A 14,883-nucleotide genomic window follows, 5' to 3' on the forward strand; every position below is an offset into this window, starting at 1 on the left:
ATGCAAACAGCAAACTTACTGAGCTGCCAGTCAGGCTAGATTAGTGCTCCGCTGGCCCGAGACCCTGACAGCCCTCCCAACGTACCACCACTTTATTAGATCCCGAAAACTGTAGCGCCCCAATATTCAAAAGGAGGGGTGGCTCGCCATATCTGGACTATCTCTGTTCAATCCAGGGGGACAGGGTATTGATCCATTAGATCTTTACAACAACAGTGGAAAAACAACAACAATTCAAAGTAAAAGAATAGACAGAGACTAAACTCAAGAAGGAATTATGATATAAATGCTACGCCTTATGTTTTGGACTTCTGGACCAGCCCATGGCCCCTTTAGCAGGGAAGATCTGTGTCCGCAAATATGCTCCCAGTAGCTCCCCACCTTCTATCTGCTAATTCCCAGCACATGCTGTTGGCTGCTGTCACTTACCTGAGCTTAGGGAACAACTTACAGTATATATCACAATATGTCACAATACAAAGCTGATTAGTAGTGAATTCAGATTCACATTACATGGCAGCATATAAATCAGTGCATCACAATTTCATCAGCCCTGTAGCATCAGCTTCTATGACAGATGAACCTCACTTTCTGCTTGATGATTTCCTCAAACCCCTAAGCTTAGCTTCTCCCCAGTAGCCCAGAGCTCACTGAGCATGTGCAGTGTCACTGACACACAAAAGATGCCTAACAAGATCCAAGATGGGGAACTGCTGGGAGTAATATCAAAGGCCTGGATCATTACTGTTATACTGTATGTTTATTAGGTTGGCACCTCCTTGCTTGGTTTTAAGTTCGCTCCTTCTTTCTACAGAATAACTTTAATATTCCTGATAATATCAAACCTGTCACAGAACTCAATGGGAAATGTTTCCAGGATTTCAGGTAAGTGATTATAAACAGTGGGATGTTCTTTCCTTTCTTCCTGCTGCTTTGAACCATTAGAGATTTTTCTTATCCAGACAATTTTTCTTCCTTTCCTTCTTTTATAAAGAGCTTCAATATCCGTTTTCCAAGAATTTAAATGAAATTTATTCTCCCCCTTAATCCCCGAAATCCATTAATTCACTTGGGAGGTCGCCAAACTTTTTATTTTTGACAAAGAAATACAAATGAATCAAATTTCCATTGACTTGGCTGGAATGAATTGGAATTCCTTAAAGGGGCGGTTCACCTTTAAGGTAACTTTTAATATGTTATAGAACGGCCAAGCAACTTTTCAATTGGTCTTCATTATTATTATTTTTTTTTATAGTTTTATAGTTATTTGCCTTTTTCTTCTGACCCTTTGCAGTTATCAAATGGGCATCGCTGACTCCCTTAAAAAAAACAAATGCTCTGTAAGGCTACACATGTATTGTTATTGTGACTTTTTATGACTGGTCCTTCTATTCAGGCCTCTCCTATTCTTATTCCAGTATTTTATTCAAATCAATGCATGGTTGCTAGGGTAATTTGGACCCTAGTTACCAGATTGCTTAAGATGCAAATTGAAGAGCTGCTGAATAAAAAGCTAAATAATTCAAAAACCACAAATAATAAAAAATGAAAACCAATTGCAAATTGTCTCAGAATATCACTCTATACATCATACTAAGGGGCAGATCTATCAAAAGTCGGGGTAAATTTTCGAATTCAGAAAATTTGAATTTTGTGCTATTTTTTGTGTACTTCGATTAGGGAATAGTCCAAATTCAATTCGAATTTGAAAAAAATTAGAATATCGAATATCATGTACTGTCTCTTTAAAAATCCAACGTCGACCATTTGGTGTCTAAAACCTGCCGAATTGCTGTTTTAGCCTATGGGGGACCATATTCGACCCTTGATAAATCTGCCCCGTGGTATAAAATAGAATCTCAAGTAATAGAAAATTAAGCAATATTGGAAAAAGTTTGACATGTCAATGACATAAAATTATTTCTAAAAAGAAACATTTGTATTAATTTTGACAAACAAAGACAAATCTTTCACCCTCCTATAGAAAATATAGGATTCTGACTAGTTTCAGGCAGAGAAAAAAATCTCTTGGATTCTTCTTCTTGGAAAAGGGATACTGAAGTTCTTTATAAATCGGAGGAAATTATTAAATGTGGTCAGAATAGAATTTAAAAAATGTGTTGGAAATAAGATTTTTTCAAAATGATTTCACCAAATCAGTAATTATATATCATTTATGGGACATAATCACCAGAATACACTCTAACAACACCCTTTCCTGTACGTTAATTGTCCATCACTATGGGTGGCGACTAGTGATGGGCGAATTTATTCGCCAGTCTCAAAATTGATGCGAAAATTCACCTCCATCAAAGTTATTTTCACACCGTCGACAATTCCGATGCCGGCGACAGTGTATTGCGCGCCCATTGACTTTAATGCAAATGGATAAAATAAGCGTGCGTCAAATTGTTGCCGGCATTTCGCAAATTTTTCGCTGGACAAATTCGCCCATAACTAATGGTGACAAGATCCACTTGCCGAGAAGACTCATTTATTTCAATTCATGGGTTTTCCAGTTGGTTGGAAGAGACCGTAAAACCTACCTGAATGTATTCATTTGTTGTCTCCATTTCTTCCATGCACACATCATGTTTAGTAGTCTGACACAAAATACGTTGTGCGTTTTATTAAATTCTTTCATTATTAAAATCGAAGAAACCGGAAAAAAAAATTCTAGACATTTATTAAGGAACATTTTTTTTCCCCATAGGCACCTGTGGAATATTATTGATTGGTAAATGTTGTGTACAAATAAATCCCTCGTTACTGACATACGGCCACTGACTCGTTGCAACACACTCACTCGCAGATTGTCCCTCCCAGGGCCCCTTCAGTGCAGTCTCAACCTTCCCACGTTCTATGTGATCTGAGGTTGTCTTCGCTACATCACAAAAAAAGCCAGCCGATTAGCCGGTAAGATAAATATCTGTGCAGAATACATTTAGAACTTTTCCATATATAGATTTTTTTTTAAAAAAAAAAGAAAAAAAAAACATTTTCCCTTACATGTTTGCGCAATTATCTGAGGTGGCTTCAGTTCAACATACACCAGATTCTCAAGTCTATCGTCACCTCGTTCCCATGGATACTTTGAGCTTTCTGAACTTGAATTAGGACCTTAAAATTTGGTTAAGACATCTGATTGGTCCAAGAGGTGGAACGTCAGCAGCTGTCTAATTCTAGGAGCCGTTGGGTGTCGATGTTGCCCCATCTACCTAAATAAAAATCTGATGACATCCCTGTGTTTGTGGTGATTACCGGGCACTTTCCCTGTCAATATATTAATGCCCATGTCTCCGACAGAAGCGAAGAGGACATTGGCGCAATTATCTGAAGTGGCCTCAGTTCAACATACACCAGATTCTCAAGTCTATCGTCACCACGTTCCCATGGATACTTTGAGCTTTCTGAACTTGAATTAGGACCTTAAAATTTGATTAAGACATCTGATTGGTCCAAGAGGTGGAACTTCAACAGCTGTCTAATTCTAGGAGCCGTTGGGTGTCGATGTTGCCCCATCCACCTAAATAAAAAATTGATGACAACCCTGGATTTGTGGTGATTACCGGGCACTTTCCCTGTCAATATATTAATGCCCATGTCTCCGACAGAAGAGAAGAGGACATTGGCAGCTCAAAAAATGCTACGGAACGACGTACCCTCCCTAATTGTATCTCTGATAAAGCAACGAACCCATTTTGTTTCACCGTCATTTTTTTTTGGTCTTCCTGACCAGCACAGGGCTCTCTAGATAAAATGAGATGTATGTTAACAGTAGCATGACAAGAGGGAAGACTAAGGAGAGGTGAATATTGATCCAAAGCTACCGGAATAGAGGGGGAATTTCCCTAGCTTCCCCTTCCGCCAAGTCTATACACATTTGATGAGGAAGGGATCGTTTTTCCAAAGGCCAGCAGAGTAAAAGTTCCCTTTCTCCAACAAACATGTCTACTACAGCAAAGATCATGAGCGTCAGCATATATGAGGTGAGGCTATATGCAGATATGGACACGGAAGCACATGCAACTGGCGTGAGACTACATGAACGCAGATGGGACGCAGCAGCAGCACGAGAAAAGAAATCTACTTCGAAAATTAGAATGCAGCAGCTGGAATTTCTTCCACGTTACCTCCGCTAACCTTGAGCGGATTAATAGCCATTGTTTCCCCCCATCCCAGAATAGTCCAGATAGAAATTTGTGCTTATATTTTCATCAAAGTTTGTTTGTTGCTTGTTTTTTTGTAACTACAAGTCAATGTGATACAAAGTCATTTCTTAAAGAAAAGTCCTTCATCCTATCACTTATTCCCCTAGATTCTGTCCTTTTATATTCCTTTCCACTCATTGTTGAGACATGATGACCTTCTCCAAGGGAGCCTCCCAGTCTCATTATGCTTTTTGGAGGGTCCTTCAAGCGGTCATGCTTGTTGGTCTTTGGTAACTGTGGACACTTTGGTGTGTCTGCAACGGAGGAGAACAGGAGGAGGAAAGGATGCAAGGTTGAGGAGCCTTAGTTGGAATACAGCAGCGTCATTGGCTCAGTATCATCTCAGCAGCACAAAGAGAAAGAAGGCGAGTGCCCAGTTAAGAGTTGGAGCGAAGACCTTACAGGCTGGACTTCCAGGAGGAATCACATCTGGATGGGGGGAAGAGAAATAAAATAAAGATATGGGCAATGGCAACAATGTAACAGTATTAGTTCCTTTCTGTATCATTCATACAATAACAACACTAGCTCCTCCATGGAGTAGAAAATTAAAGGAGAACTTCACCCACAAACTGTAATTTGTAAGTAACAAGGACACAAATGAAATAATCAAGGGAAACACACCTAGATATGAGAAGCACCTCATATAAACTACTACAGCTAGGGCAAAACACCTCTCATATAAGCTAATGCAGACTTGGGTACACCTTGTATTTTACACTGACCTTTAGTTGGTGGTAGCTGCTTCCATGGACAGTCTCCTTTTCTCACAGTAACATCGTCAATGGCAATGTCCCCTTCTATTCCTGAGCCTCTCACACCTTCAAACACAACCTGGTAATGGGATGAAGGGAAAGAAATAAATGTAGTGCTGGGGCTATGTGAATAGAACAGCACAACACACACACAATCACACTGCATACATTTCTTTTGCCAGACTTTTATTACTGCTATATTATACATTTCTTTATCTCAGAGGGTCCAAACAGCAATGGCAATGGCAGTGCATTGGGCAAAATGGAAACAGTAAAGCAATATGGAGAAGTCAAGATGGAGACAGTAAGACAAGATGAAAACAACAAATGAAGTCAGTTGAGTGCGATGTGAAATTGGGACAATAATTAGAGAGTAGGACACATTGGGAGACAGTTGGGCAAGATGAGGATAGTAGGGCAAAATGAAGACAGAATATGGTGGCAGTAGGGCAAGATGTCTATAGTAGAATATGGAGACAGCTGGGAGAGGCAATGACAGTTGTGACAGTAGGACAAGATAATGAAAGTAGGGCAACATAGTGACAGTAAGACAAGACGGAGACAGTAGGGCAAGATGGAGACAGTAGGGCAAGATGGAGACAGTAGAACAAGAATAAGAAAGCTGGGCAAGTAAAACATAGGAGACTGTAGGGCAAGATAATAGTAACATTTAATCAGTCAAAGGAGAATTCATCTACTACCTCAACTTCTTCAGCTTTGAGGTGCATCTCACCAAAAACTCAAGGGCTATAGTTTGGATGGGCTTTATATACATAGTTTTAATTCCTGATGCACACAATATTCCCTTCTTGGTGCCTTTAAAAATATATATATTTATGAACAATTTTGAATTGTTGATATTTACAGGAAATCATAACTGTGGGAATCCTATGTTTCTCTTTTCTGAGTCGAACAGAATGATCATATTTATATATGCTGTACCCAGTTGCTGTTTCCTATTTACATATTCCTATTTATTGCTTTCAAATATTCTTGGACTTTCTTTCCTGTGCAGAGAAAATGCTCTGAGCATATTAACTGCTGCACCAGTCTGTGCGGGCTCACTTAGTGATGAGTAAAAGAGTAATGAAATCACTATTTCAATTGGTCACTTTCCTGGTTGGAGTTTCAGGATTTGACCAGTAGGAGGGAGATCATCTTAATTAGGAAACACAATTAAGAACACTACCCTTAGCTATCTGCCTCTGGTTGTAACAGTTGTAGGCATCAATCTGTACAGGCTATGAATAAACTATGAGGGATGTTCCTGTTGAATTGTGCTTAGTACAGAGGAATACCTATGCTGCCATAGTTTTATGTTATCTCTCTGTACAGACTATGAGCAAACTTAGGGGTCTGGTCCTGCTGAATTGTGCTTAGTACAGAGGAATACCTATGCTGACATAGTTTTATGGTATCTCTCTGTACAGACTATGAGCAAACTTAGGGGTCTGGTCCTGCTGAATTGTGCTTAGTACAGAGGAATACCTATGCTGACATAGTTTTATGGTATCTCTCTGTACAGACTATGACCAAACCCAGGGAACTGTTCCTGCTGAATTGTGCTTAGTACAGGGGAATACCTATGCTGACATAGTTTTATGGTATCTCTGTACAGACTATAAACAAACTTAGGGGACTGTTCCTGCTGAATTGTGATAAGTACAAAGGAATACCTATGCTGCCATAGTTTTATGGTAACTCTCTGTACAGGCTATGGGCAATTTAGGGGCTGTTCCTGCTGAATTGTGCTTAGTACAGGGGAATACCTATGCTGACATAGTTTTATGGGATCTCTCTGTACAGGCTATGAGCAAACTTGCTGAAATTCTATGATGGCGTAGTTCTACCAAGAACTGGAACCCATTTCCTAACTGCAAGACACTGGGTGGCGGAGCTCTGTGGCAGAGGAAGGGTTGATGATAAATAGATTACGTGAGATTATGTTGAGGAAAGTTAATGCCAACATTAGATTAAAATGGATTTATAAAAGGTCATTGAACTGTAACTAACCTCAGCAGGATATTAATATTATTGATTCCTCTTCTGCCGGAAAATATATTTCTATAATCCTGTTGTGAGGATATGCAAAGCTGCTACTGGACGCCCTGGGGATTCATTGAGAGGCTCACATTCAAGCAGTGGCTTATTTATTGCTTTTCTCCCACACGCTGACTAACGGGTACAACTATCAGGAGATATTGTGAGGCTAATGTCGTACAAGGCATGCTCCCGGTAGCAATTAAAGAAAAAATCCAGTAACATATGTAAGGGCATGGGTAGGATTTGGGGCCACCCCAGTGACTGGGATTTGCAACACTGGAGCATGATGTCCCCATCTTTCTATTTTCTCCAAGGTGTCCCATGTGCCAAATACAAGCCGTGAATGTTGCTCAGAAATGCCAAAAATCCCATAGTGTCTGAGATAAAGATATTACAGGGATATATGTCATATTTAGAGACACTATAAATCCAGGGGAAAGCATTGCACGTTCAGTGCCTAGGGCTGTTCTGCTTTTATTGTCTGAATATTTAAAATGCCCGATGTGCCAGGGTGGAGATTGGCAAAAGTGCCGCCATTCATTCACACAGATACACAGAGGGTTTATGAGCTGTAGCAATCACAAACAAACACAAAGATTCTGCATATTTTATACCACTCTCTGCTTTCCGCTCTGTGCCAATTTGTCTTTATTTATATGTTTGTATTTGGGTGGAAACAATGGAGTTTTGTGCCTATGTGCAGGACAGAGAGGGGGATTACCCTGGGCCCCTGACATCACTAAGGTCCTTGGAGAAAACTATATTTTTATTGATATATGAAGTTTATACATCAGCGATGCACACCATGTAGACCCCAAGCTGGTTGCTAGAGTCTAATTGACCTGCTTTAAGTATGATAGTGCAATTCACAGACAGGTGCAAGAATATCAATAGTTCTGGCATCTGACTTCTCGTTGCTAGGGTGACTGTTGCTAGCAATAGGGAAGCGTTGTAAGACAAGACAAGAGAGAGAAACTGGAGACCTTCACTACAAAAAGTTCATTTAAAAAATTGAGTGTGTACCTGGAATGGCCCCATGGGGCTCATAGGGACCATCGCATGCTGCCATCTGTTCCCTCTGTCACCTCTCAAGCTCCACACCTGGGTGTCCATTGTACCTTTACTCCTCGTCCGCATCAGCAGGTTCAGATTTCCTGTCCAAGAGAGAAGCAAAGGGTTAACAAGAACCCCCTTGACCAGTTTCCTTGCCCCAACCTGATGTTAAATATTTGTAGAGAAGGAGAGAAGTAGGGCCAACCGGCACTCAAACGGATCCACGGGACCAGAGAAATTAGATTAAAAGAATATTTAATTTATACAAAGTTTAAAAATATGAATCTGCATCTCTGTCCACCTTACGTGTTTCGGACCCATTCAGGGCACTTAGTCATGACCCATTCATGACTAAGCGCCCTGAATGGGTGCGAAACCCGTAGGGTGGATGGAGATGCAGATTTATATTTTTAAACTTTGTATAAATTAAATATTCTTTTAATCTAATTTCTCTGGTCCCGTGGATCCGTTTGAGTGCCAGTCGGCCCTACTTCTCTTCTTCTCTGCCGTACCGCTCCCTAAAGCTGGGGGTCTGGGGCTGGTGCACCCGGACCACATTTACTACTCGTGAGTCATTTACAATTCATTCTGGGGCACCTTGTTCTCTTCCAGTTACCAAAATGTTAAATATTTATACCCTAACAACTGCCTGGGGTGCCTCACACTAGTCACCAGTATACTGTATATACACACATATACCCACATACACACATAAATGCACAGATACTGCAAAGGCAGACACCTATAGATACAAAGACACACACACATAAAGACAGACACACACACTGAGCCCCTGCTGCACTTGGATACAATCAATAGATGTCGCTTGTTCTCTGGCAGGATTAGAGTTAAGCCCCGACACTCCCTGAGCGCTGGATCCACTGCAGCCAAGACACTTAATAGGAAAGATAAATATTTAATCCGATTTTGGTGCAGTTATCCCAGCTGCTACTGCCGGGGCCTGTGTAGTACTGGGCAAGATCTGTGTCAATCGGTGGGTCAAAAAAGCACCTGTTGGAGTCTGTAGAACCCTGTCTGTGGGGAGAGGCAATCACATTGCCCATATGACCTGTGAGACAACAGCACGGCACTGTATGATCAGGGGGGTCCAGACTTGACCCTACAGCTGAAGTCCTATTGCCATTGTCGGCTATTGCTGGACATTGCAACGTAACACTTAGAGGGTCCAAAAGTGGATAAAACCCCAACCTATCCAACCTGGTACAGGTATGGGACCCGTTATCTGGAAACCCGTTATCTAGAAAGTTCCAAATTATGGAAAGACCGTCTCCCATAGACTCCATTATAATCAAATAATTAATTTTTTTTTTAAAAATCCCTTTTTCTCTGTTATAATAAAAGAGTACTTTGTACTTGATCCAAACTAAGATATAATTAATCCTTATTGGAAGCAAAACCAGCCTATTGGTTTTATTTGATGTTTACATGATTTTCTAGTAGACTTAAAGTGTGAAGATCCAAATTACGGAAAGAGCCGTTATCCGGAAAGCCCCAGGTCCCGAGCATTCTGGATAATAGGTCCCATACCTGTACAATTAGCCTTGGGCACCATTTCTACTCCAGCCCTGACTATAACCTACAGTGCGAGACTATCGAAGGGTGAAAGCAGTTTGGGGGGACAAGTAAGTGTGATATGTTGCAGGTCTCTATCTTGCTGATCCAAATGAGGGGGCAAATATGTTTGTGAGATGATTCAGATCACTGTCACTGCATTGAAGGACCAATGTTTTACTGCAGTGTCTCTGGTGGTGCTGCCCTACTGCTGTTTAACAAATTTGCAGCCACCTAAAGGAGAGGCATAGTACTGCATGTAACATCAATCTGGGAACCACAATAACCTTTAAAGGGGTTGTTCTCCTTTAAATTACCTTTCGGTATCATGTAGAGAATGATATTCTGAGAATAGGAGAGAGAAGTAATTCCCCCCATGTACATATTTATATAAATCCCAGTGGGCTTGAGTTGCTGGTGACCCCCCAGGCTGCTAAATATTCCCTCTGGTCATCAAAGTTCATTCAAAATTACAGTTTTATGGGCTTGGGGATGAAATGAATCTGAGCAACTTTCCAACTTGTTTTCTTTTAGGGATAGTTGCTTCTTTCCAACCCTGCAGTGAAAGAGTTGTTCAACTTTAAATTAACTTTTAGTATCATGAAGAGCAGGAGGGCCCATACTTTACTAATGCAAGGTCTACTTTTAGTGATGTTGTCTTATTATGATCTACATCCATAATAGTATTGTCAGCATTCTGTTCCATGGGAAATATTATTTAAATATTGATTTATGGGAAAATGATATTGCTATATTTAAAGGAGTCATTCTGTGTATAAAATAAGAATGTACCAGTGCGTTATACTCATTTAGATATAGAAGAATTGTGCTTAAAAAAGTAGCGTTTCAGGCTGAATATTTCTGCAAAAACCCTTATAATCCCTCCCTTCCCTTCCACTTCCTGCTCCTTGAATTCCCTGGCAGTTCTCAGATCACTGCACTGTAGGACAGGAACCAATCAGCAGCTAGCAGGACCTGATAGGGAACTGAAGCCTGTCTGTGCTTGTGTGACTGCAGGGCTGTGATTGGCTGTCCCCCTCCTACTGTGCTTCTGGCAGGTACAGTTAGGACACGCCCACCCCTCATTTGAAACACAGACAGGGACCAGAGAACATCTAAAAGGAGCTTCAATAAAGGGGCTATTTTTAAAGATGATGTTAATTTTTAGCACCATGTAACACCACATATTACTCATAATTACCTACAAAAATTTTTTTTTTCATTTAACCTATATGTCTCCTTTAACAAACAATTATTTATTATGTAACCTTAACATAATAAATATCTGAATGAAAAACATGAAACAGGAGGGTGATTGAGACAAGCTGTTTGTTGCCAGTGTCTTGAGATCTACTGATCACCAGCTAAAGGTCTACTGGTAGATCCCGATGTACCTTTTGGGCACCGCTGATGTAGAGAGTGATATTCTGAGACAATTGGTAGTTGGTATTCACTTTTTATTATTTGTGGTTATTTAGCTTTTTATTCAGCAGCTCTCCAGTTTGCAATTTCAGTAATCTTTTAGCTACGGTCCAAACTAGCAACCACGCATTGATTTAAATAAAAGACTGGAATATGAATAGGTATGGGCTGCAAGCAGCCTGCAGATGAATAGAGTCATATTGTACAGGCATGTCATAAACAAGAAAGAATTAAATTAAAAAATAAAATGAAAGATATAATATCCCCCGGAGCCACACACGGGCAGCGAGCGCAATCCATCATGTTTCCCCAATGCCCGCGAGATATGGAATTTGCTGCATTTTTACTCCTTATTTAAGAGGCTTGCTAATGAAATGTGATCAAGCGAGCGAGCGTAAATGACTGCAGGGGTTAATTCTGATGGGGGGGGGAGTGATTAATTGGCCCAATATGCTCAGTTCAACAGGAAGAGGGAACCTCATAGTACGGCAGTGGCTTACAGGAATGGAGAGGGTTAAACTGGATGGGTAGCAGGTCTGTATATACGATGTATAGTTTCTATATAATGGCAAGGGAGGCCCTCCCAACTCAGCAGAATGGGACCTCATTTAGAAAAAATGCCTGACTATAGAGCTCACCATGCCCCCAATCCACAATGTTTACACACAATCCTGCCCATGACCCAACCAAAAGGGACCCCTTTCATTTCGAGGACACGACAGAAAACCTCCATGATAAAAATGCAGCTCTGCAGGAGTGATCCGATGGCTCAGGGGAAAGTAGAACCGATGTGAGTGAGAAAAGGAGCTCAGTGCATGGTGGGTAACAGAAACGAGGGGCAAGTGTCACCCCCTTTGTGCCTACGTGCGTCACACTGAGCCGCTCACACTTCTTATTACAATGAAATCATTAGTTAAATAACTGCTAAGCGTGCCAAGCGTGTAACAGCTGCCCCAATGATTCAATGCTAATGCGGCTAATCAGCCATGAAAGCGCTTTGTTGTGCATGTTTATCCCCAGAAAGAGACATGGAAAAGAGAATATAATGAATGAGGCTCAGTGATACCTAAAGCTTGGCCACTCTTAACTAGTGATGGGCGAATTTGGGTTTGGGCTTCGCCAAAAAATTTGCGGATTTCCAGCGAAATTTGAAAAACGGCAAAAAATTTGTGAAACGGCGCCGGCGTCCGTTTTTTTGGACGCCGGCGAATTTTCATTGCGGAATTTATTCGGCGGCAAATCGTGGGAATTTGCCGGCGGTGAATCGTGGGAATTCACAGCGAATCGCGCCTGGTGAATACATTCGCCCGTCGCTACTCCTAACTCCCTCCCCAGGTACACAGAGCTGGTAACTGCATGGAAACATGGCACCATCTGACACATCAATCCATGCATGTTTATTACAGACTGGGCCTCCACGACAGATATTTAACACAATACACAGGGATGCAATGGGATATGTAAATGCCCTGAGGCAGAGCACATAACGCAGTTCCTACCCATTGCAGCATGCTTACAACAGAACAACTAATTAATCCTGCAAGTGGCAGTAAACCTGATGGAATATATACAAGGCCATTACTGCCAGTTTAGTTAAAGAGATTGTCATGATTTTTACAATGTTGTTTTTATTTCTAAATTACATTGTTTACACTATAAATAATTCACTCTACAATATAACATTTCATTCCTGAACCAGCAACTGTATTCTTTTTAGTTGTAATATTAGTGTGTAGGCAGCCATATCAAGTCATTTTGGTCATGTGCTTTCAGAAAGAGCCAGCACTTTAGGATGGAACTGCTTTCTGGCAGGCTGTGGTTTCTCCTACTCACCGTAACTGAATGTGTCTCAGTGGGACCTGGATTTATACTACTGAGTGCTGTTCTTAGATCTACCAGGCAGCTGTTATCTTGTGTTAGGGAGCTGCTATCTGGTTACCTTCCCATTGTTCTGTTGTTAGACTGCTGGGGAGGAAAGGGAGGGTGTGATATCACTCCAACTTGCAGTACAGCAGTAAAGAGTGACTGCAGTTTTTCAGAGCACAAGTCACATGACTGGCGACAGCTAGGAAACTGACAATATGTCTAGCCCCATGTCAAAATTAAATATGAAAAAATCTGTTTGCTCTTTTGAGAAATGGATTTAAGTGCAGAATTCTGCTGGGGCAGCACTTTTATTTGATGCGTTTTGAATTTTTGTTTTTTTTTACCATGACAGTATCCCTTTAAGGTCAAAGGCTAAACCAGTGGTCAATAACTGCCAGTGCATGACTTTAAGGTATAGCAGTGGGAATATGGCAATAAATATTAATCAATGATATTTGGTTGGCTCAGAAAATCTACATGGGATAATATAGGATAGTAAGAAGGTCCATGACCACCCACCTATGTGTCTCCCGTACATGTGATAGTAGAACGAGACGCAGAAGGGGGTCCTGTGGTACGGAGGCTTGGTGCTCACGTTGTACATGGGGCTGATCAGCCGAGCTTTCTCTCCTGGCACACGGGGTGGAGAGGCTTCTATAAACATGTAGTAGCCTGTTGGAGGGAATAAAAATAACATTAGAAGCTGATTGGTGCACTTTGTTGTATTGAGATGTCATGTAAAAGCGCCTTTACCTCATATGTTACACCAGAAGTCTGAGGTGCCCAATGGGCAAGCACTACAGGTAATGGACCTGTTATCCAAAATGGGACCGATCTTTCCATAATTTGGATCTTCATACCTCAAGTCTACTAGAACATTGTGTAAACATTAAATAAACCCAATAGGCTGTTTTGCTTCCAATAAGGATTCATTATATCTTAGTTGGGATCAAGTGCAAGGTATTGTTTTATTATTACAGAGAAAAGGGAAATCATTTTTAAAAATTTGGATTATTTGGAGAGAAGGTGCTTATTTTGAGGGAGATGATGTTATTACTGTGGGGGGGGGGGAGGCTGGCAATGCAGTTGTCCATACTAAATCCATAATAAAGTTGGAGTGGTTCACACATTCAACTTAAAGAAATTAAAAAAAACAAATCTCCATTAATATTTTCCCTGACCCTGCATTGGCAGACTGAATGTACTGCCACCTCCATGCCAGGCAGTTCAGATGCCCGACACCAGTATACCCATATGGCTGAGGGGTTGCACGTATCATCCTGGGATTATCAAGGTTCCCTGGGATTAGTCTGTGAGTTAATGACGGGTTATATTCACACCATTCTGCCCGTCGGATGCCAAGCTCTGTGCTTATGTGCCAGTTATTGACTCAAATCAAATGAAGACTTTAATCCCAGCTCCCTGCAGAGCTTCTCAGACACTGAGCCCTTAAAGTCAATGATTCTGTGATGTGGAGGAGATGTCATTTCATCCCACCTCCCTTCCCTGGACACAGATCATACCATCTCCTACAGCACCCGCCATCGACTCAGTGACAGCTCCAGCCGCATAAACACATCCCATAAATTCTGGGGCCATTAGCAACAGGATAATATATACACAGGGGTGTAATTACAGAGGAAGCAGACCCTGTGGCTGCAGGGGAGCGCCAGGAGGTATAGGGGCCCCATTCATTTAGGTCCTAATTCATATACAATTTCAATAAATATTGAAATTTGCTGCTGGGGCCAGTAACATCTAGTTATACCACTGTGTATATATATACACAGGTATTGGATTCGGTGTCCAAAAACCGTATTACCGTATTCTAGAAAGACCGTCTACCATAGACTCCAGTTTATCCAAACAATCCAAATTTTTAAAAATGATTGCCCTTTTCTCTGTAATAATTAAACAGTAGCTTGTACTTGATCGCAGCAACGATATTATTAATTCTTATT

The 14,883-nt window shown here is 41.1% G+C and overlaps 1 protein-coding gene across 1 annotated transcript in view; it reads right to left on the minus strand.

Moving 5' to 3' along the window:
• Positions 1 to 2,670: 2,670 nt before the first annotated feature.
• The window catches only part of LOC108716517 (MAM domain-containing glycosylphosphatidylinositol anchor protein 1), a 195,216-nt gene continuing 183,003 nt past the window's right edge, over positions 2,671 to 14,883 (minus strand). Inside the window, exons 14-17 of the mRNA XM_018262706.2 lie at positions 13,442 to 13,594; positions 8,033 to 8,163; positions 4,937 to 5,045; positions 2,671 to 4,640 (exon numbers count right to left, since the gene is read on the minus strand). Of these exons, the coding sequence (XP_018118195.1) occupies positions 4,549 to 4,640; positions 4,937 to 5,045; positions 8,033 to 8,163; positions 13,442 to 13,594 (485 nt within the window). The 3' untranslated portion in view covers positions 2,671 to 4,548. The remainder of the gene's footprint in view (positions 4,641 to 4,936; positions 5,046 to 8,032; positions 8,164 to 13,441; positions 13,595 to 14,883) is intronic.

Source organism: Xenopus laevis, chromosome 5L (genome assembly GCF_017654675.1).
Source record: "Xenopus laevis strain J_2021 chromosome 5L, Xenopus_laevis_v10.1, whole genome shotgun sequence".
NCBI classification, from domain to species: Eukaryota; Metazoa; Chordata; class Amphibia; order Anura; family Pipidae; genus Xenopus; species Xenopus laevis.